Source organism: Oncorhynchus masou, chromosome 26 (genome assembly GCF_036934945.1).
Source record: "Oncorhynchus masou masou isolate Uvic2021 chromosome 26, UVic_Omas_1.1, whole genome shotgun sequence".
Lineage (NCBI taxonomy): Eukaryota > Metazoa > Chordata > Actinopteri > Salmoniformes > Salmonidae > Oncorhynchus > Oncorhynchus masou.
In genome coordinates this window covers 1,371,608-1,394,199 of record NC_088237.1, presented here as the reverse complement: position 1 = coordinate 1,394,199, position 22,592 = coordinate 1,371,608, and the positions used below count along the sequence as shown (strand labels likewise).

Sequence of the window (22,592 nt, the reverse complement as noted above, 5' to 3'; positions counted from 1 at the left end):
GGACCATTCTTGATACACACGGGAAACGGTTGAGTGTAAAAACCCTGCAGCGTTGCAGTTCTTGACAAACGGGCACCTTCTACCATACCCGTTCGAAGGCACTTTTTTTGTCTTGCCCATTCACCCTCTGAATGGCACACATACACAATCCATGTCTCAATTGGCTCAATACTTAATAATCCTTATTTAACCTGACTCCTCCACACTGAAGTGGATTTAACAAGTGACATCAATAAGGGATCATAGCTTTCACCTGGATTCACCTGGTCAGTCTATGTCATGGAAAGGACAGATGTCCTTAATGTTTTCTACACTCAGTGTATCTGGATGTAGTTTAGTGGGGGACTGATGTATAAATACCTAGCAGCACTTTACTCTAACCACTCCATTGGCCACAGTGCAATACACTGTTTTTGAAACACCAAATACCCTTTGGGCATTAGATCAAAAGTAGAGCAAATAAATAACACCATATATAGATTCTCCAGACCCTACAGAGTAATCCCAACCCCACTTTTACCTCAGCACATATAATATTTATTTTCTCTATGAGCCAATATGTAATTAATATACATCGAATGGAGTGGGTGGAGTAAGGAGTCACCAGCACTCTCTATTAAACCCATTGGTCAACATAAGAGACCAATTTAAGTTTTGCAGACTTTAATTCTAATTACATATATTTGTATTTGATTTTCGATATTCTTAAAGTTTAGCTTGTCTTTGCAGGGGGACTCTTATTCAATATTTTTTTACATCCCTCGATCGTGCTGCAAGCATAATATCTTGCTGCTAAAATAACGGTAATAGCCAGATTCGATGAGCGGTATTTTAGCTGTGCGACGTCTCCATGCATTGTGGCTCCTATTAGCTGCCGCCAACTCCGTAGAACGTCTGATTGGGCGCTTGCTTTCCACAGCTCTTACTGGAGACGTCGAATGATTGGTCGTCTTTCTAGAGTCTAGCGTGACACTTCAAAGTTTGAGGGGATTCGATTATTTGGCCCAGGATGCCGCCTGAGAAGAAGTTTGCACCAGGTGAAAACTGATGCAATTCGTTTTGGAAACGGGCTGCCTCCCGGGCGTGCGCCAGGTGTTAACAAAAAGTAGGCTCAAAACTAGTAATGAGCACATGGAGTAATTTCAGCAATAAGGCCCGGAGGGGGTGTGGTATGTAGCCAATATACAACAGCTAAGGGCTGTTCTTATGTATGTGGAGTGCCTGGACACAGCCCTTAGCCGTGTTATGTTGGCCATATGCCACAAATCCCCAGGCTGCCTTATTGCTATTATAAACTGGTTACCAACGTAATTAGAGAAGTAAAAATACATGTTTTGTCACACCGGTGGTATACGGTCTCACTATACCATGGCTGTCAGTCAATCAGCATTCAGGGTCCACCAAGTTTAAAATGGTCCATTTGCCCGTTCACCTCTTTGTTTCAGTGCCGCGGAAATGAATAAAACATTTGTTTGTGTCACATTTTGAAATCTTTTAAAATGCTATTATAAAAATAAACTCAAAAAACTGCCCCACTCAATAACTATTATATGGCACAACAACATATCAGCATAACTTCTGGCCATTAATGGCGAGAATATAGATGCTGTGCTTGGATTCACTTGTCTGGCCTTTTACAGAACATTTACTCGGACACTTGCAAACACAACGACACAGCCTATTCGGCAGGCTTTAATAAAACATATATATACTTTAATAAAACAGTGCAACCACCAGTAACCCGGTCTACCACCCTTGGTGCACCTAGCCAAATGTGATGCTGAATCTTTCATGCGGGTCCAAGCCCCCCTGGCAGCACAGCATCAATCATCAAATTGCCCTCGCGGCTGTTGTGCAATTCACAGGAATTGTTGTGTGTCTCCCATAACAACCAAGGACTCCAGCACACACAGTTGCACACCACGGAGCCCTGAAAACAAGTTTTCTAGATAGGCCAAATTGAACAATGCAAACTCAAGATGAAGAATCCTGCGAACCAGGTAGGCCTACAACTGAAGTGTCATAACTTCTGACGTGATAATTGTTATTACGTTACACTGCATTGGTGGCGTATTTTCAATGACTTTCTCTCGCTTGTGATTCAAGCACCACGGAACTGTCCCGGAGCATCATCAAGAGCACGATCGACAAGTTTGCCTAACACATCCATCCCAGGCAGAGTTAGAGAAGAGATGTGTGCATTTGTGTCCAGACATCGCGCCCAATAACCAAAATATTCCGATTTCTGGAAACGTTTCATCACGAGCGAAAACAGCTATGGCAGCCGTGGGTGAGGAGTTTCAGATTACCTGATATGAGACTTTTTGGGGCTGTTTCTCGGACTCTGATCGTAGTCTTTGGGAAAATACATATATTTGTAAGGAGATTCTCCATTGAATTTGCTTTAAAGTCCAGGACTAGGCTTATTCTCCATTGAGCATGTTTTTTTGGACTAGGTTTATTAATGTCCGAGAAACCTCCCCTTTATACTAATTTAAATGAGTTATTGTCTATTAACTTGATAATTTATATTTCAGATGACAGGCGTATGTGGGAGTGGGACCCATATGAAACATCGCAGAAAAGAGATTTTATTTATCGACCCAGTTCATCAACACCAGTTTTACCGTAGGCCTGAAAATATGATTGACTATTCATGAATTCATTTCTATTTCATTATGTTGTTTATATTATTCACATTTAGGCTATGTCTCCCTATGCATTTTCTCCTTTTCTGAAATCTTTGTCAGTCCTACAAAGACAAGAGCCCATAGAAACTCCTATGCACTAGCTTGTCCTGTGGGTGCCACTGTGTACAATGAGGACTTCTGTTGGAAGCCAGCCACTAAACCTGACAGCATTCGCACAGGATCAGCCTCTGGGAACAGGAGGAACAACCCACATCCCAGTCAGGTACAGATCCACATTCACACTCATACTCAACTATTTAGAATGTGTAAACTTTCATACTTTTTACAGAAAGAAAAGCTTCTTAACAAACATTAATCTAACAAACCTGTCTGTCCCTCTGGTGCCCCTATCCAGGGTTGCATTTCAAATGGAACCCTATTTCCCATAGGGCTCTGGTCAAAAGTAGTGCACTGTACCCTCTTAGAAAAAAGTGTTTCAAAAGGGTTCTTCAGCTGTCCCGACAGGGGAAACGTATTTGGTTTCAGGTCGAGACTTTCTTCAAAGGGGTTCTCCTACGGGGACAGCCGAAAAACCCTTTAAGGTTCAAGATAGGACCTTTTTTTCTAAGAGTGTAAGGTGCCATCTGGGACTCATCCCTGTTATTATTATTATTATTATTGTACCTCTATGCTTTAGTACTTATAAATTTAAGCTCTTTGGGCAGCGATGTATTGTATGAAAAGTGCTGAAAATTCTTCATTTTTTCCCTAGTCATTCATGGTGTGGAGACTGCCCAAGGGCCAGAAGCAGAGCTCTGTAGGTGGTTGGTCCCCCTGGAAAAGTCCTCCTTCTGAGGAAGAGATCCGAAACGCTCTGACTGCCCAGTACCGGTCCACCTACCGGACTGACTACCTGGGCATGCCTCAAGGTAGAGAGATCAGGGAGCATACAGTGCCTTCGGAAAGATTGATGAGGAAAAATAACAATTGAATACATTTTAGAATAAGGCTGTGACCTACAAAATGTGGAAAAAGTCAAGGGGTCTGAATACTTTCCGAAGGCACTGTATATGCCAAGTGTCTTAGAGTAGGATTGCTTATCTATGATAAGGTTCCCCCTCTCTCCATGTAATCTTATTCATTAAGCTCTAAAAGGCTAAACTTATCCTAGATCATCACTCCTGCCCTGAGAGCCTTTATGGATATTGGCTCTGAGCTGTGTCTAAAATGATACCCACACTAATTTTGTCCAAAGCCACACCCTGTTTTGAAGTTCTCTGTGTTTTCAAAGTACTCCCCAGTATGAGTATCTCTATGTAAGAGTATGATACTGTAGGCGTACAAAAGCTGTAAGGGGAAAAAAACAACTAAAGTCGGCTCAAACTGAAGACGGAACCTCCCCCCCACCAAAAAAAACACAATTATTTATCAGGATTCAATCCTGCAGATAGGGATATTCCCGATAGCACTTTCAAAACTGTTTTTATTTTATTTGTACAGGACATAATAAGTCAAGTTGCATGCACTAGATTACTTCTCAGTCAGGTTTGTGTCTGAACTGAACAGGTCTTGCCATGTAATGATTCAGTTTATAAATAACTCTGCTGTGGAACTAAAACACAATTCTGAAAGCATTATCTGGAAGCCATTACCTGCAATTGATTGAATCCTGGTAATTCTACGTTTTGGGGCGTTATGAATTTAGTTTGAGCAGAAGACAGTAGTATAACTTCACTCTAGTTGTTTGTTACCCCTTACAGCCTTGCACGTTCTCTCTTCTGCACTTTTGTCTTTTTACAGGACTTCAGTTGATCCCCCCGATTCTCACTCCGCTGAACCACAAGCGCCAAGTCCCTCACTGCACGCACACAGAGATGAGGCACAACTACCGCCAGCCCAGGGAACGGTCTGAACTGCGGGGCAACATGTCGCGCTACGGCTGCAACGCACTGCATGGCGTTGCCCCCAGGGGTATAGGTAAATTATGAGCTGCCTGGATGCATCCTATGAGTAGAGTGAAGTTGCCCAAGCCAGTAATCTTGAGTCAGTGTTTTCCCCACTAATCGTTAAGGTTAGGATTGGGGGAGGGGAAGCCGATCCTAGATCTGTACCTAGGGGAAACCCTGGAGCAGTGGCGGCTGCTGATTGGCTGAATACCCGGGGTGCGAGGTGTTTAGAGTTGTCAACAAAGCAGCATGACAGAAATATGATGCCAAGTTTTTGAACTACCAGTAGTTTCTTTGAGAAGATATCTGAAGCGATCGGTGCATTTGAACAACAGCATCAATACACCTATTTCACTCTTGCATGTCAAAAACTGAATGACCCCTGCTGCACATGCTGCCACTGTTTTGATCAGGTTAGATTAAACTATTTAAAATGAGCAGTCAACTCATGAATTAACTAGTGCACTAGAGAGAACGCAACAAGCATATACATGAAATAAGTGAAAACGCATGATCTAACTGGTGATAGCTAGCTAACATAATGTCACAAAGCATGAAGCGCTAGCCGGTTAACGTTCATTCTGAAATAACTTCATATTTACGCATTAGTCAGATATGAGTTTAGAAAGACTTGAAATTGGCATGGGAGCTAACTAGCTAGGAAGCTAACAGCTTCTGCGTATTTAAGGTAGATAACTGGTTCATTTGACCAAAAAAGTGTTTCTCAAAATCACTGTAGCTGGCTAATTAATTTGATCATGCTTTGTGAATCATCCGGGTTTATGCTGTTTTAGTCCACACAACATGTCGCCCGCCCTGTCACCTACAGCAGAACCCGATGAACAACATGGATCTACCAGATCTGTGATGAGAAGGTTCTAGCTAGTGCATTCCTCTGTCCTTCGACTCTTGTTGGAGGTAGTTGTCCAGTTTATCAGGTCCCAGGCTGCCATGACTGTTACGATAATTTATTTACAAGTGAATTATTGCTTTTCGCTTTAGTGCCACCTCTACCTGATAGAGCAGATCTAGTCTGACGTGCGGAAGTAAGCCGGGTAGCTGGCAGTATCTTTGGGGCAGTAACTGAACAGCTTGTTATTTCTTTTTTGAACAGGAACAGCTTATTTATTTTTTTAACAGGAAAATGTACACATTTACAGCACTTTTATGAACATTTAAAACATAATCTATGAACTATATAAAATATATATTTTAATAAAAATGTGTACTTTTTGTTGTTGTTGACCAATCACAAGTTGAGTGCCGCCCCTAACGCTCTTATGGGCGGGCCGCCACTGCTATAAGTAATTTGATTTCCTTTCATTTTGACTATTAGGGAAGACTATATAGGGAAGGGGTGGGCAACTGGCATCCCCAGACCCCTTTTATGGGCAATTTCCCCAACAAATCTATAAGAATGAAAATACAGTTGGAACACAGTCGGGGTCTTAACTTACTTAGTTAGAATTGTAGAATACACAAGGTGTCATTTCAAAATGTGGTTGTGCATCAGCAGGTTTTCTCTACTTGCCATGGCAAAATTTGTAGAATTGTATGAAATGAGTTATACAATTGCAAAATCTTCTCTTCCACTCCATGGCAAAATATGTAGAATTGCATCAAATGTGCTATAAAACTGCAAAATGTTCTATATGCCCATGACAAAATGTGTAGAATTGCTGGAAAATAACTCTAAAATGCACAAGTTGTTGCTCCCCCCCAACAAAATGTAGCTTAGCGCCTCCAACAGGCTAGGGCTGGCTCTAACTACATGTGTGGGTATGGATGTAATTGTGTAGACCTGTGAGCCATGATGAGTTCATATTTCTTGTGGCCCCCACCCCCATCAAAGTTGCCCATCCCTGATATACTGAATAGGGTGCCATTTAATATTTTCCCACGCTGCACAATGTTGCTCAGAGCTAAACTCGGGTAAAATAAGGCAGACTAGTGGTAGCCTAGTGGTTCGAGTATTGGGCCAATAACCGAAAGGTTGCTAGACTGAATCCCCGATCTGACAACGTAAATATTAGTCGTTCTGCCCCTGAACAATGCAGTTAACCCACTGTTCCTAGGCCATCATTGTAAATAAGAATTGCCTAGTTAAATAATTAAACGACCTACCAGGCTCATCACTTAGAGATCTCAGTGTATCTCCCGCCCCTTTTTGTTCCAGTTCCTACTGTTGTTCATGGTCACATCCACAACCAGGAAAATAGTTCCCAGTTGACCACCTACGACAGACACTTTGGAGGGATAGCGACTGATGTCTCGGCCGTGCTCCGCTCTCTACAACCCCAAGAGCTCCAGCAGTTCTGCAGACATCTACCTGACAAAGGTGAGCTACGGACTCTTGTTATGAACCCTGACTCTATTCACCTAGTTACAAATCACTTCCCTGTTTGGTTGCTTGAAGTTGCCCATAAACACTGATCCTGGGTCAGTTTGGCATTTTCTCCACTAATGGTTAAGGATTGGGGCAGGGGATCTGATCCTAGATCTGTACCTAAGGGAAAATTCACCCCGGAGCACTGTATATATGTTGACTGATGTGATGTGTTGTGTTTACAGATAAGGAGGTTGTGCAGACATTTTTGCACCGAGTGCCCCCTACCGGCCAGGTGAAGAGAGGTACAAAGTCACCTGTCCTCCCTCCTGCGTTGTATAGGTCAGAGTGGATGTCTGGCTGGCCCGGGCCCCTGTGATTCTTGACTTTCTGTAGCATCCCGCCACAATCATGTGACAACCAGAGGCACTGTCCAGTCAACAAGTGCCTTTGTGGGACTGTGTGTACGAGTGTTTATGCTCTGTTTGTGAGTTTTATTTGCAGTGTTGTAACTGCCTTGACATTTCTGAAAATAAAGCCAATGAATCTAATGCAACGATACTTCCGTTTACGTCTGCAATCTAACTATAACAGTACTGAATAACACCATTGTGATACTTTTTTTAGCATGTTGTACTGTAGATATCACAGATGTAAGTGCAGTTTTACTTGCTGAATCAAATTCTTCTTTGGTACAGTTACCATGATTCCAGAACCAAACCTCAGATTTATCAATAGTAGGCCTACTTCTTTAGAAGGCGTCAGAATGAGGTTTCAGAGACAGTCAGTAGTGTAATACCTTCATTATAACATGCTAGTACGAAAGTGTCTGCACCCACTACTGTAAGTCATTACTAAATTACTCAAATGTCAAAAGTAAATGTAGTAACATAACAATAACACATGTTTACACCAATAGGGTGGTGCCCTTTAGATCTAATCCAAGGTTTTGTCTGCTCTATGGAACTGACAATATTAGCAGAAATGCATCCAGTAGTTCTCTTAGTATCTTAGTTACCAGAGAGCCACCCACGTGAGTCCAGGTGAAAGGTTAGAGTGTCAGGTAATGTGACATCTGGAGAAGCAGAGGCTGTGGGCTGGACTGGCTCTGAAGGGCTGAGCTCCTCCATCCACTCTCACAGAGAACTGAACACTGGACCAGGCTGACAGACAGACAGACATACAAAGACTACTGGGGGAAGAAAGTTTGCCCTTCTTCAGCTGCTGGGAAACTAGAGATTCAGAATGTGTCCAGGTTTTCTGCCTCTGCTCTGCCACCTGTCAGTTTGTTGTTGCTTTAAACAGCAGATCAGGTGCTGGTTTTCTAATTGATTATCTGCTGCTGTTTTCTGTGGGCTTTCATCTCAGCAAGGGGCTGACTGGGTTGAGCTGGGTTGACGGGGTGATTTGGGTTGATTCTTCTGCATTGTTGCACTGACATGTTGCTCTCCACGGGAGTAGAACGCCTGTTTTTCAAAGCCTGTTGACTGTTGTCAAGGGGCTGTGGAGGCGCGCTCAGTGGCACAGCTCTACATTTACCATGTAGCACTGGAAGCCTAATTAATTTGAGCTCCGATAAATACATTTCCCTAGATTTTATTAGATTTAAAGCTGTTATTCCTAGCCCCCCTCCTACCTTCTGTTTTGGTAAATATAATTTAATTGCCAGCACATGCAGAGTTTGTCGTAAAAACTGTCTTGGCTGTGTCAAGCAAAGTTTAAAAACTCACAGTGAAGTTCTGCTATGCACACAGACTCCCGCTGATGGACAGTAGTTATCTACCGCATATTATGTAAGGAACAACTTCATTTGCAACCCCGTCTTCTCTGAGTCTGCTCTGTGGTTGGTTTGCCTGGAAGGGTTTTGAGACTGACTCAATTATCTGATGGATGTGTCTGCAAATAGGGCTATCCTCCCTCTCACAGCATTGACACTGAGCTCTAAGCTTTAAGTATCTGAGGCTGTGTTTATACAGGCGGACCAATTCTGATCTTTTTCCCACTAGAGGCTCTTTTGAACAATCACATCAGATCTTTTCACATCATATCTTTTTCAGAGCTGATCTGATTGGCCAAAAGACCAATTAGTGAATAAATATCAGAATTGTGCTGCCTGTGTAAAAAAAAAAACTTTAATAATTTGTCTTTTGACCAATCAGATCAGCTCTGAAAAAGATACGTTGTGAAAAGAGCCGATGTGATTCGTCAAAAGACCAATTACTGGGAAAAATATCAGAATTTGTCTGCTTGTGTGAAGAGCGAGGAAATGTAAGATTGGATCCCCTCTAGGTCACAGCACCAATTACACAACACTATGAAGTCTGAGACCTGGGATTTAGACTGTCGTTATTCAGATTTGCATATTTAAACATATTTTTGGAAGTTAAACCAGAACTTGCATAAAGCCATCCACAGATAACATTATTCCAACTATTTACTTGTATTTATTTTAATGTTTACCACTCCAGAAACACCCCCTATCCCCTACTTACTTGGCAATTCTGGACATATAAAAAAAATATATCACTAGCCACTTTAAACAATGCTACTTAATATAATGTTTACATACCCTATATTACTCATCTCATATGTATATACTGTACATACTGTACTCTATATCATCTCTTGTATCTTTATGTAATACATGTATCACTAGCCACTTTAAACTATGCCACTTTGTTTACATACCCTACATTACTCATCTCATATGTATATACTGTACTCGATACCATCTACTGCATCTTGCCTATGCCGTTCTGTACCATCACTCATTCATATATCTTTATGTACATATTCTTTATCCCCTTACACTTGTGTCTATAAGGTAGTAGTTTTGGAATTGTTAGTTAGATTACTTGTTGGTTATTACTGCATTGCCTGAACTAGAAGCACAAGCATTTCGCTACACTCGCATTAACATCTGCTAACCATGTGTATGTGACAAATAAATTTGATTTGATTTGAAAAGGCTCCCTAACCTCTTTTGGCTTTGGTAAACTAATGAGAATGCAGAAATAGCTTGGCTAGAGGGCAGATTCTCTTTATAGTTTACCTGTTAATTAAAGGGCCAAGGATCGGGCTGGAAAAATTTAACCACTCAAATTCATAGATGGAGCTACAGATGCAAGGACTAACCAAAATGATAGTTTTAACCATGCATTGAAGCTATACAATGTTTGTTTACAATTATACATTGATTCCAAACAATAAAGTAAAACAACCTTACATTTTGTGTTCTGATGTTGTCAGAGGTTAAGTTATGTTCTTCAAGAATCAATGGCCATATATCATTCAAATTAAAAGTAAAACAATGAATGTACCAATGCCAGATTTCCCCTTTAAGAACTTCTATGTGACAGCAGGTACATTCTGCCTCAGGTATAAATGTGAATGGAGTCAAATCAGTCAGTAGAAGCATTTGGAGAGCAATGGGGTTGATGAATAATGACTGTCCTGCACTGCTAGACAATATGAATGCTTTGAATAATGACTGTCCTGCACTGCTAGACAATACGAATGCTTTGTGGTTCTTTATAGAACGTTTTGAGGGCGATATGAAACAAACCATTTAGCACGTTTTGGTTCTATTTAGCACCATTTACTCTAGCAGTGTGATGCCTCCTGTTAGAACCCTGTGTTTAGTTGAGTTTAGTTGGGTTTTAGCCAGCCGGCTAATTTTCAACCGCAGTCCCTGGGCAGGTTATTAAAAACAATTACAATATAGACAATCATTGAGCAGTGAGCACACGCAGAGCAACATAGGACAAGCAAGACGTAGCATACAGACAGAGCAACATAGAATAAAAAGCAGCAAGACGAAGATGAAGTACAGTTTTGCTACCTCTATAGTCAAGCAATTTCTTATAAATTGGAAATTAGCTAGGTTGAATTTGGTTATATGAATTACCTTTTTCACATGCTTTTTAAAAGAGAGGTTGGAATCAAGTATGATGCCAAGGTGGTTAAACATGTTTTAAATTCACCCAAAATGTAATGATTGAGAATTTAATCAATCTCCATTTGTATGTTAACTGTTGATATGCAGTACATACTGTAACGACGTTCTTCTGTTGAAGGAGGAGCGGACCAAAATGCAACGTGGTGGTTACTCATGTTTATTAATGAAAATTCGACTAGACATGAAATAACTGAATGTACAAAACAACAGACGGAAGGGGAAAACTATACAGCCTATCTGGTGAACATAAACACAGAGACAGGAACAATCACCCACAAACACACAGTGAAACCCAGGCTACCTAAATATGGTTCCCAATCATAGACAATGACTAACACCTGCCCCTGATTGAGAACCATATCAGGCCAAACACAGAAATAGACAAACAAGACATCCAACATAGAATGCCCACTCAGATCACACCCTGACCAATCAAAACATAGAAACATACAAAGTAAACTATGGTCAGGGCGTGACAGTACCCCCCCCCCAAGGTGCGGACTCCGACCGCAAAACCTGACCCTATCGGGGAGGGTCTGGGTGGGCATCTGTCCGCGGCGGCGGCTCTGGTGCTGGACGTGGCCCCCACTTCACCGCAGTCTTCCCCCACCTTGTCCGCTTCCGTGACCTCCCAGCCACGGCAACCCTACTTAACAACACGGGACAGAGGGGCAGCTCGGGACAGAGGGGCAGCTCGGGACAGAGGGGCAGCTCGGGACAGAGGGGCAGACTCCGGACAGAGGGGCTCCGGCAGACTCCGGCAGCAGCGCCGGACAGGCGGGAGACTCCTGGCAGATCTGGAGCGCTGACTGGCGGATCAAGGCTGGCTGACTGGCGGATCTGGAAGAGTCTGGCTGACTGGCAGATCCTGGCTGACTGGCGGATCTGGAAGAATCTGGCTGACTGGCGGATCTGGAAGAGTCTGGCTGACTGGCGGATCTGGAAGAGTCTGGCTGACTGGCGGATCTGGAAGAGTCTGGCTGACTGGCGGATCTGGAAGAGTCTGGCTGACTGGCGGATCTGGAAGAGTCTGGCTAACTGGCGGATCTGGAAGAGTCTGGTTGACTGGCGGATCTGGTTGACTGGCAGATCTGGAAGAGTCTGGTTGACTGGCAGATCTGGAAGAGTCTGGAAGAGTCTGGTTGACTGGCAGATCTGGAAGGGTCTGGTTGACTGGCAGATCTGGAAGGGTCTGGAAGAGTCTGGTTGACTGGCAGATCTGGAAGAGCCTGATTTACTGGCAGATCTGGAAGAGTCTGGTTGACTGGCAGATCTGGAAGAGTCTGGTTGACTGGCAGATCTGGAAGAGTCTGGTTGACTGGCAGATCTGGAAGAGTCTGGTTGACTGGCAGATCTGGAAGAGTCTGGTTGACTGGCAGATCTGGAAGAGTCTGATTTACTGGCAGATCTGGAAGGGTCTGGCTGACTGGCAGATCTAGAAGAGTCTGGCTGACTGGCAGATCTGGAAGAGTCTGGCTGACTGGCAGATCTGGAAGAGTCTGGTTGACTGGCAGATCTGGAAGAGTCTGTCAGATCTGGAAGAGTCTGGCTGACTGGCGGATCTGGAAGAGTCTGGTTGACTGGCTGATCTGGAAGAGTCTGGAAGATCTGGTGGATCTGGAAGAGTCTGCCTGACTGGCGGATCTGGCTGCTCCATGCTGACTGGCGGATCTGGCTGCTTCATGCTGACTGGCGGCTCTGGCTGCTCCATGCTGACTGGCGGCTCTGGCTGCTCCATGCTGACTGGCGGCTCTGGCTGCTCCATGCTGACTGGCGGCTCTGGCTGCTCCATGCAGACTGGCGGCTCTGGCTGCTCCATGCAGACTGGCAGCTCTGGCAGCTCCTTGCAGACTGGCAGCTCCTTGCAGACTGACAGCTCCTTGCAGACTGACAGCTCCTTGCAGACTGGCAGCTCCTTGCAGACTGGCAGCTCCTTGCAGACTGGCAGCTCCATGAAGACTGACAGCTCCGGCTGCTCCTTGCAGACTAACATCTCCTGCTGCTCCATGCAGACTGACAGCTCTGGCTGCTCCATGCAGACTGACAGCTCTCGCTGCTCCATGCAGACTGACAGCTCTGGCTGCTCCATGCAGACTGACAGCTCTGGCTGCCCCATGCAGACTGACAGCTCTGGCCGCTCCATGCAGACTGACAGCTCTGGCTGCTCCATGCAGACTGACAGCTCTGGCTGCTCCATGCAGACTGGCCGCTCTGGCTGCGCTAAACAGGCGGGAGACTCCAGCAGCGCAGGAGAGGAGGAAGGCTCTGACTGCGCTGAACAGGCGGGAGACTCCGGCAACGCAGGAGAGGAGAAAGGCTCGGGCAGCGCTGAACAGGCGGGAGACTCCGGCAGCGCAGGAGAGGAGGAAGGCTCCGGCAGCGCTGGAGAGGCGAGGCGCACTGAAGACCTGATGTGGTGCTGGCACTGGTGGTACTGTGCCGAGGACACGCACAGAAAGCCTGGTGCGGGGAGCTGCCATCGGAGGGCTGATGTGTGGAAGTGGCACAGGATAGGCTAGACTGTGAAGGCGTACTGGAGATCTTGAGAGCAGTGCTGGCACAGGACGTGTAAGGCTAGGAAGGTGCACAGGAGGCCTGGTGCGTGAGGCTGGCACCATCCAGCCGACTAACACGCACCTCAGGACGAGTATGGAGCGCTGACCCAGGTGCCATCAAATCCCCGACACGCTCCGTCGGGCGAATTCCATATTTAAAGCACCAACATAGCAACTCCTTCATTACTCTCTCCTCCAATTTCCCCATTAACTCCTTCACAGTCTCTGCTTCGCTCACCTCCAACACTGGCTCTGGTTCTGGTCTCCTCCTTGGCTCCTCACGATAAACAGGGAGAGTTGGCTCAGGTCTGACTCCTGACTCTGCCACACTCTCCCTGAGCTTCCCCCCCCCCAATACATTTTTGGGGCTGACTCTCGGGCTTCCATCCGCGTCACCGCGCTGCTTCCTCATACCAGCGCCTCTCAGCTCTCACCGCCTCCAGTTCTTCTTTGGGACGGCGATATTCTCCAGGCTGATCCCAGGGTCCTTCTCCGAACAATTCGTCCTCCCATGTCCATTCCTTCTTTTGTTACTCCTGCTGTTGCTTTTGCCTGTTACCACGCCGCTTGGTCCTGTCAAGGTGGGTGATTCTGTAATGACGTTCTTCTGTTGAAGGAGGAGCAGACCAAAATGCAGCGTGGTGGTTACTCATGTTTATTAATGAAAATACGACTAGACATGAAATAACTGAATGTACAAAACAACAGACGGAACGGGAAAAACTATACAGCCTATCTGGTGAGCATAAACACAGAGACAGGAATAATCACCCACAAACACGCAGTGAAACCCAGGCTACCTAAATATGGTTCCCAATCAGAGACAATGACTAACACCTGCCCCTGATTGAGAACCATATCAGGCCAGACATAGAAATAGACAAACAAGACATCCAACATAGAATGCCCACTCAGATCACACCCTGACCAATCAAAACTTAGAAACATACAAAGTAAACTATGGCCAGGGCGTACCCATATTTTCATCAGTAAACTATTAAATTACAACAAATTCAAATGCAGCAAATATCTTCATGACTTGGCAATATTGGCTATTACTAATCAAATACCTCTGACACAGGTACAACAAAGTTCATGACATGTGCACAATGACCTAGCTTTTATAAGCATGTGTGCAGGCACAAATGACTCCAACAAAGACTTTTCTTTCAACACAAATGAAGCAATGAAGTAATATTGCTTCTAAACCATTCTTCGTACTGAACAAGAGATTGAGTGAAGATTTGGCCATTAGGTAACAGCCAGGGTCAGGGGGTTAGTGAGAGGGAGCTGTATGTCTGCCTCCCTGTCTGAGTCCACGCATGCACGCACCCCCCCAGTCCAGGAGTTGGTTAGCGTGTTTATCCCTGAAATATATTTATGACAGCTCAAAGAGGCTCCCTGGATGAAAGGCCTGTTGCTAGGAGACTCTGGCTGTCACATCTGAGAGAGGCCATTATTACAGAGAGCGTGGTATACCCCCTAGGAACATACGGATATGTATGTTTGTGTAGCTGATTTAAAATGACTAGCTAGTTAGCGCAAGTAGTTGTTTCCATTACTCTTCAAGGGATGCGGCTTTTGTGGAGCAATAGGTAACAATGCTTCTTGGGTGGCAGTTGTCAATGTGTTCATAGGGTCCCTGGTTCAAGTCCAGGTTGGGACAAGGAGCGGGACGGGAGCAATAATGTTACGTGTGTGTAGTATTGTAATGAAACAAGCAGGTAGCAGGTCTCGAACCCTGGACCTTCTAGCCCAAAGTCCAGAGCGCTACCGACTGTGCCCCAAAAGCATGTTCGAGCAGCAGAGTCGATATCCGCACTTCTAAACCCAGGGTCGTTACAGTATGTATAAGTGTTTGTGAGTGAGTGTGTGTATGTAAGATGCCTGCATGTAAGGGCCACTAAAATGGGGGTCTAACCACACTCAGAGGTGGCACCTATTGATGTGTGTTGTTAATTAAATGGAAATGTTGTGCCATGTTAGCCAGAGTCCTCTCTCAACCTCGTCCCTTCCCCTCCCCTCCCCCGCCCTTCATCTCTAGCGCTCCGAGTTCATTAATTGGCTGGAAAGTGAAGTCTATCATGGGCTGTGAGAATTTAAAGAGCAGATTGATCTGTCACCTTTCCACCTCGCCTTGTTATTTCAATCTTCTTCATTATCCAAAGGAAATGGAACAGTTATGAAAAATTGTTCCACTTCCATTTTTAGCTTATCGTATACTAAAGCTGCTTTGATCTGAAGTTTCTGTTCATTCCTTTGTGTAAGTACTTTCAAAAAATATAATTTGTGACACTATAATGACAATAATTTATATATTTTTTCAAATAGATTGAAAAGAGAGTATCCCTTGAAAGCCTGCCAAAGCTCAAGCTGGCCTTTGAGGTACATTTCTGCTATGGTTTGAGAATGTGTTGTTGGGATGACCTAGTATGGTCATTCCTTATGGATATATGCGTTGAATTCCAATCAAACCTTAGCCAATCCTGTAGATCTGAGAGGATTGGTAGGCGGAAGCAATTTGGCGACATTTCTATCTAGCCAATCAGAATACAAGATGAAGCTATTACTATAATGCCTATCCAATCCTCAAATCGGAAGTACCTAGGATGTAGGGGCTTGGGGGCGATTTGGAATTCAGTGATCTAATGTATTTAATGACACCTTCTCCTCTGCAGGAATTTGAAATGGGCGTCCTAAGATCACTGGATGTGCTCAACTTTGGACTGATAGTGAAGAAGTGTTTGGGCTTACACAACATAGTAAATGTCAATCGGGCGGCAGGGTAACCTCGTGGTTAGAGTGTTGGACTAGTAACTGGAAGGTTGCAAGTTCAAACCCCCGAGCTGACAAGGTACAAATCTGTCCTTCTGTCCCTGAACAGGCAGTTAACCCACTGTTCCTAGGCCGTTATTGAAAATAAGAATTTGTTCTTAACTGACTTGCCTAGTTAAATAAAGATTAAAAAATGGAACCGGAAAAGCAGCCAGAAGACCCATCTTTTAATTATTGGACAGATAGATGAATAAATTATTAATATCCCTCTCCCTCCACATAGCCTCTTGTGCTTGCCTCCTTGGTATAACTCCTCGTAATGTCACTGTTCTGCTTTCGCTGCTTTTGCTGCCTCTATCTCCTCCTTAGGACTCCCCGTCCAGGGTCCTTTTCCATCCAGGATACTTTTCCATCCAGGATACTTTTCCATCCAGGATCTCCTCCCAAGTCCACTCCTCCTGTACACGCTGCTTGGTCCATTTTTGGTGGGATCTTGTCACGATTGTCGTAATGAGTAGACCAAGGCGCAGCGTGAGTAGAGTTCCACATGTTTTTAATAAATCGAAACACAGCAAAAACAAACAAGCACATCTGAAACGTGCCACTACTGTTGTGCACTCAGGCAACTAAATGTAGACAAGATCCCACAACAGATAGTGGGAAAAAGGGCTGCCGAAGTATGATTCCCAATCAGAGACAACGATAGACAGCTGCCTCTGATTGGGAACCACACTCGGCCACAAACAAAGAAATAGACAACATAGAATGTACACAACATAGAATGCACAAAACTAAAGAACCCACCCTGGAATGGTGACTGCCTTAAGAAAACAATTGACAAGAACAATTTCATTTCAAAAAAATAATTACAGTTGACATGAAACTGGAATTCAAAATGTTTGGGTGTGATTCCATGTCTAACAAAGATTTTGTTTTAGCCTTGAACCCAGGAATTTAGTTTGATAGCCCATTTCTAGAGTATGCTGTACATATATGTCACAACTGCTGATGATCTTGAGTTGCATTTCTATCATTACACCACACATGCTTTTAATAACTATTATCTCAATGTCTCAACTGTTGTCTCATGTTATTTGTCATATGTATTGGCACTGCTTGCCTGAATTATTTCCTATAACAGCTAGTGGGATAAATAAATTACTATATTGATTTGACATTGCTCTCCTGCAGGATGAGTTACACAGTGGAGGAGGAGTCGGCGCCGTGTGGCCAACAGGTGGCGTTTTCCCTGCCCGCCCCGGTCAGGGACCTGTGCCATGGATAGCCCGTTGCAGCCCTGATGGCACCATTTTCACCGTTTGCGAGGATGGTGCTGTCTACTACTGGAGCCCTGGACTCACCCTGAAGAGGAGCAAGAGCGAGTGTGCGTGTGGCAGTGACTCAGTGAGTAGTTTTGAAGTGTGAGGATGTAGACATGACCTTTCTGATGAAGGATCACACTGCTCAGAGGAGCATGTATGCTGTTATAGTTGGGAAATTTGTTTAGAAGTTACATTAAATGAACCATGTAATACCAGATCACACACTGGCAGCCTAAACCATGTCTCACTAATACTAGATCACACACTGGCAGTCTAAACCATGTACCATGGCAGCCTGAACCATGTCTCACTTATACCAGTCTAAACCATGTCTCACTAATACAGATCACACACTGGCAGTCTAAACCATGTAATACCAGATTACACACTGGCAGCCTAAACCATGTAATACCAGATAATACACTGGCATCTACACACTGGCAGCCTAAACCATGTAATACCAGATAATACACTGGCAGTCTAAACCATGTAATACCAGATCACACACTGGCAGTCTAAACCATGGCAGATAATACACTGGCAGTCTAACCATATAATACCAGATAAACACACACTGGCAGTCTAAACCATGTAATACCAGATAATACAGTCTAAACCATGTAATACCAGATCACACACTGCAGTCTAAACCATAATACCAGATCACACACTGGCAGTCTAAACCATGTAATACCAGATAATACACTGGCAGTCTAAACCATATAATACCAGATAATACACTGGCAGTCTAAACCATGGCAGTCTAAACCATCTAAACCATATAATACCAGATAATACCAGATATAATACCAGATCACTGGCAGTCTAAACCATGTAATACCAGATCACACACTGGCAGTCTAAACCATATAATACCAGATAATACACTGGCAGTCTAAACCATATAACTACCAAACCATAAATACCAGATCACTGCAGTCTAAACCATGTAATACCAGATTACACACTGGCAGTCTAAACCATGTAATACCAGATAACACACTGAAACCATGTAATACCAGATCACACACTGGCAGTCTAAACCATGTAATACCAGATAATACACTGGCAGTCTAAACCATGTAATACCAGATAATGGCAGTCTAAACCATGTAATACACTGGCAGTCTAAACCATATAATACCAGATCACACACTGGCAGTCTAAACCATAATACCAGATCACACACTGGCAGTCTAAACCATGTCACACACTGGCAAAACCATACCAGATCACACACTGGCAGTCTAAACCATGTAACACCAGATCACACACTGGCAGTCTAAACCATACCATGTAATACCAGATCACACACTGGCAGTCTAAACCATGGATCACACACTGGCAGTCTAAACCATGTAATACCAGATCACACAATGGCAGTCTAAACCATGTCTTTCTAATACCTGATCACACAATGGCAGCCTACACCATGTCAAGCTAACATACTGGTTCACACACTGGCAGTCTAATCCATGTCTTTGAAATTACTGATCTCAGACTGGGAGTCAAAACCATGTAATTTTAGATCACACACTGGCAATCTAAACCATGTCTTACTGATAGTATATCACACACTGGCAGTCTAACCCATGTCTTACTAATACCAGATCACACACTGGCAGTCTAAACCATGTAATACCAGATCACACACTGGCAGTCTAACCCATGTCTTACTAATACCAGATCACACACTGGCAGTCTAAACCATGTAATACCAGATCACACACTGGCAGTCTAAACCATGTCTCACTTATACCAGATCACACACTGGCAGTCTAAACCATGTCTTACTAATACCAGATCACACACTGGCAGCCTAAACCATGTCTTATTAATACCAGATCACACACTGGCAGCCTAAACCATATAATACCAGATCACACACTGGCAGTCTAAACCATGTAATACCAGATCACACACTGGCAGTCTAAACCATGTAATACCAGATCACACACTGGCAGCCTAAACCATGTAATACCAGATCACACACTGGCAGTCTAAACCATGTAATACCAGATCACACACTGGCAGTCTAAACCATGTAATACCAGATCACACACACTGGCAGTCTAAACCATAAACCATGGCAGTCTAATAATACCAGATCACAGTCAAACCATGGATCACACACTGGCAGTCTAAACCATAATACCAGATGTAAACCATAATACCAGATCACACACTGGCAGTCTAAACCATGTCTCACTTTTACCAGATCACACACTGGCAGTCTAAACCATATAATACTAAACATGAATCACACACTGGCAGTCTAAACCATGTAATACCAGATCACACAAACTGATAATACACTGGCAGCAGATCCTAAACCATGATAATACCAGAAACCATCACACACTGGCAGCCTAAACCATATAATACCAGATCACACAAACTGGCAGTCTAAACCATGTAATACCAGAAACCATCACACACTGGCAGTCTAAACCATGATCTCACAGTTAAACCATATAATACCAGATCACACACTGGCAGTCTAAACCATGTCTTACAGCCTAAACCATATAATACCAGTCAGATCTAAACCATGTAATACCAGATACACACTGGCAGTCTAAACCTTGTCTCACACACTGGCACAAAACCATAATACAGATCACACACTGGCAGTCTCAACCATGTAATACCAGATCACACACTGGCAGTCTAAACCATGTAATACCAGATCACACACTGACAGTCTACTCTAAACCATGTCTCACTAATAGTAGATCACACACTGTCATCCTAAACCACGTCTTACTAATAGTTGATAACACACTGGCAGTCTAAACCACGTCTCACTAATACCAGATCACACACTGACAGTCTAAACCATGTCTCACTAATACCAGATCACACACTGGCAGTCTAAACCATGTCTTACTAATAGATGAAAACACACTGGCAGTCTAAACCACGTCTCACTAATACCAGATCACACACTGGCAGTCTAAAGTCTAAACATAAAACCATACCAGATCACACACTGACAGTCTAAACCATGTCTCACTAATACCAGATCACACACTGGCAGTCTAAACCATGTCTCACTAATACCAGATCACACACTGGCAGTCTAAACCATGTAATACCAGATCACACTGGCAGTCTAAACCTTGTCTTACTAATACCAGATCACACACTGACAGTCTAAACCATGTCTCACTAATACCAGATCACACACTGGCAGTCTAAACCATGTCTTATATCCATATCCAGCCTGATTTTAGACCTGCTTTAGTGGTATTCCTGTTATGTCTCCCTCCCTGCAGCTACCCTGGATCTGATGAGTGTTCTATCCTGTATGAAGACTCCCAGGCAGGGTTGGGGAGTAGTGGATTACATGTAATCTGTTACATGTAAGGGAATCCAAGAAAGCTGTAATCTATTACGTTACCAGCAAAAATATTGTAATCAGATTACAGATTCTTTTGAAAAACTAGATGATTACTTGGGAGTATTACTTTTTTATTCAAAATGAATGTTGGCGAAAAAATAAATACATATCAAACACATTCTAGTCAGCTTTGAAAAAAGGCACAATTTTAAATTTGTTACACCTGAGCGAGTCTGACCACAAGTCAGTGACCATTTTGATGACACCAAATTTGTTTGATGGTTTGCGGGAAAAGAGCAGGAATAGGCTTTTGTTGGCTACAGTTATGTCCAAGCTATGTCTTCCAATGGTGCGACTGCTGTCGGCATGCAAATATTTTCCTATTTGAATATACGCTTGGAGGTAAGGATGGCAGCAGTGGTGTAGTCTACAACAATATGGATATCTCTTATTATTGTTATCTACATAGCGCATTGATGTGAATCACACTGCTGCTCTGTCATTTAGCTATTTGCTCTTTCCAGATTGTGGTTGTTGTGGATGGCTGCTCACAAATCTAAATGTGTATTTGAACCCAATAATGGTTGAATTCAAGAAGTTTAAGTTGCCTATCAATAATTGTTTTTGAAACCAGTGGACAGCCAGTGAAAACAGCTGCGTAGTGCGGATCCCAGCCTATGGAATAAAAGTGGGGCTTTTATTGCTCAATCTAATTCATGCTGATAAAATACATCCATAGGCCTAATGGACACATGCTCAGACTCGCATACCATTGATATGCTTATAGGGGCAATCTGTTGTTGCTACTTCCATTTTTGGACTTATAAATGATATATATTCATGTAAAGATATAATTTAATCGTATTATTATATGCATTAGAAAGCGATGGGTTATAATAAGCCTACATAACCAACCCATAAAGTAAAATTTAACATCCATATATGGCCAGCTATGTTAACTTTAACACTGATTTATCCTGCAATAGAAGTCATTCAATTGGTACTTCCATATTTGTCTTCTTCTAGTGCCTCTTAAGGGGAAAGTAATCTAAAGGGAACTGAATGTAATCAGATTACGTTACTGAGTTTGGGTAATCCAAAAGTTCTGTGACTCATGACAATTTTGGACAGGTAACTAGTAGCTGTAACGGATTACATTTAGAAAGTAACCTACCCAACCCTGCTCCCAGGTAATGTAACTACTCTCTCTGCTTGACAACAGACTCAATTACCAGACGTTGACAAGTTAAATGCCACTCGGCCGATTAATTATGAAGGGTTATTTTCCTCTTTCTGCTTTCTAGGGCTGCATGAATATCATATTACTTACCTCCGTAGGGAGACTCTGAGGTAAACATGTTTTTTTTTATGTTAACTTTATGAATCTATTGAACTACCATAGGAACGCAACAGTTAATTATCAAGGCAAATTGTCAAGGCAACAAAAAGCATCAGGAAAAAAGGCAAATATAACTTAAAATGTCTGTCTGCTGTTTCCATGACGATTAAATCGACTATTTCTATTTCTACTATTTCTGTTGATTATGTCATAAGAAGGTGGTTTGCACTCAGAAATAGACAAACTTCAAAGTATTCCTTTTTACATTTGTAATATCTTTACTGCTAACTAGTTATGGGAATGTGATGTCATTGAACAGATTGGTCGGACTCGCACAGAACATGACTGTCACAACTTCCGCCGAAGTTGGCTCTCCTGCCCATTCAGGCGGTGCTTGG

The 22,592-nt window shown here is 43.3% G+C and overlaps 1 protein-coding gene across 1 annotated transcript; it reads left to right on the top strand.

Annotated features, from left to right (window-relative positions):
- The first annotated feature begins 1,875 nt into the window (after positions 1–1,875).
- LOC135514521 (testis-expressed protein 26-like) lies at positions 1,876–7,453 on the top strand. Its single transcript, XM_064937956.1, has 8 exons — positions 1,876–2,000; positions 2,107–2,290; positions 2,538–2,628; positions 2,751–2,913; positions 3,403–3,559; positions 4,431–4,607; positions 6,753–6,914; positions 7,148–7,453. The coding sequence occupies exons 1-8, from the start codon at positions 1,980–1,982 to the stop codon at positions 7,279–7,281; spliced, it is 1,089 nt and encodes a 362-aa protein (XP_064794028.1). The 5' UTR covers positions 1,876–1,979; the 3' UTR covers positions 7,282–7,453.
- Positions 7,454–22,592: the final 15,139 nt, after the last annotated feature.

What these genes read in the sequence shown, in the direction of transcription:
- LOC135514521 (XM_064937956.1), top strand. Translation starts at nt 1,980, where the DNA reads ATGAAGAATCCTGCGAACCAG. An exon ending in TCATCAACACCAGTTTTACC is followed by an intron (nt 2,629 to 2,750) that starts GTAGGCCTGAAA and finishes AATCTTTGTCAG; the next exon opens with TCCTACAAAGACAAGAGCCC. An exon ending in CAGACATCTACCTGACAAAG is followed by an intron (nt 6,915 to 7,147) that starts GTGAGCTACGGA and finishes TTGTGTTTACAG; the next exon opens with ATAAGGAGGTTGTGCAGACA.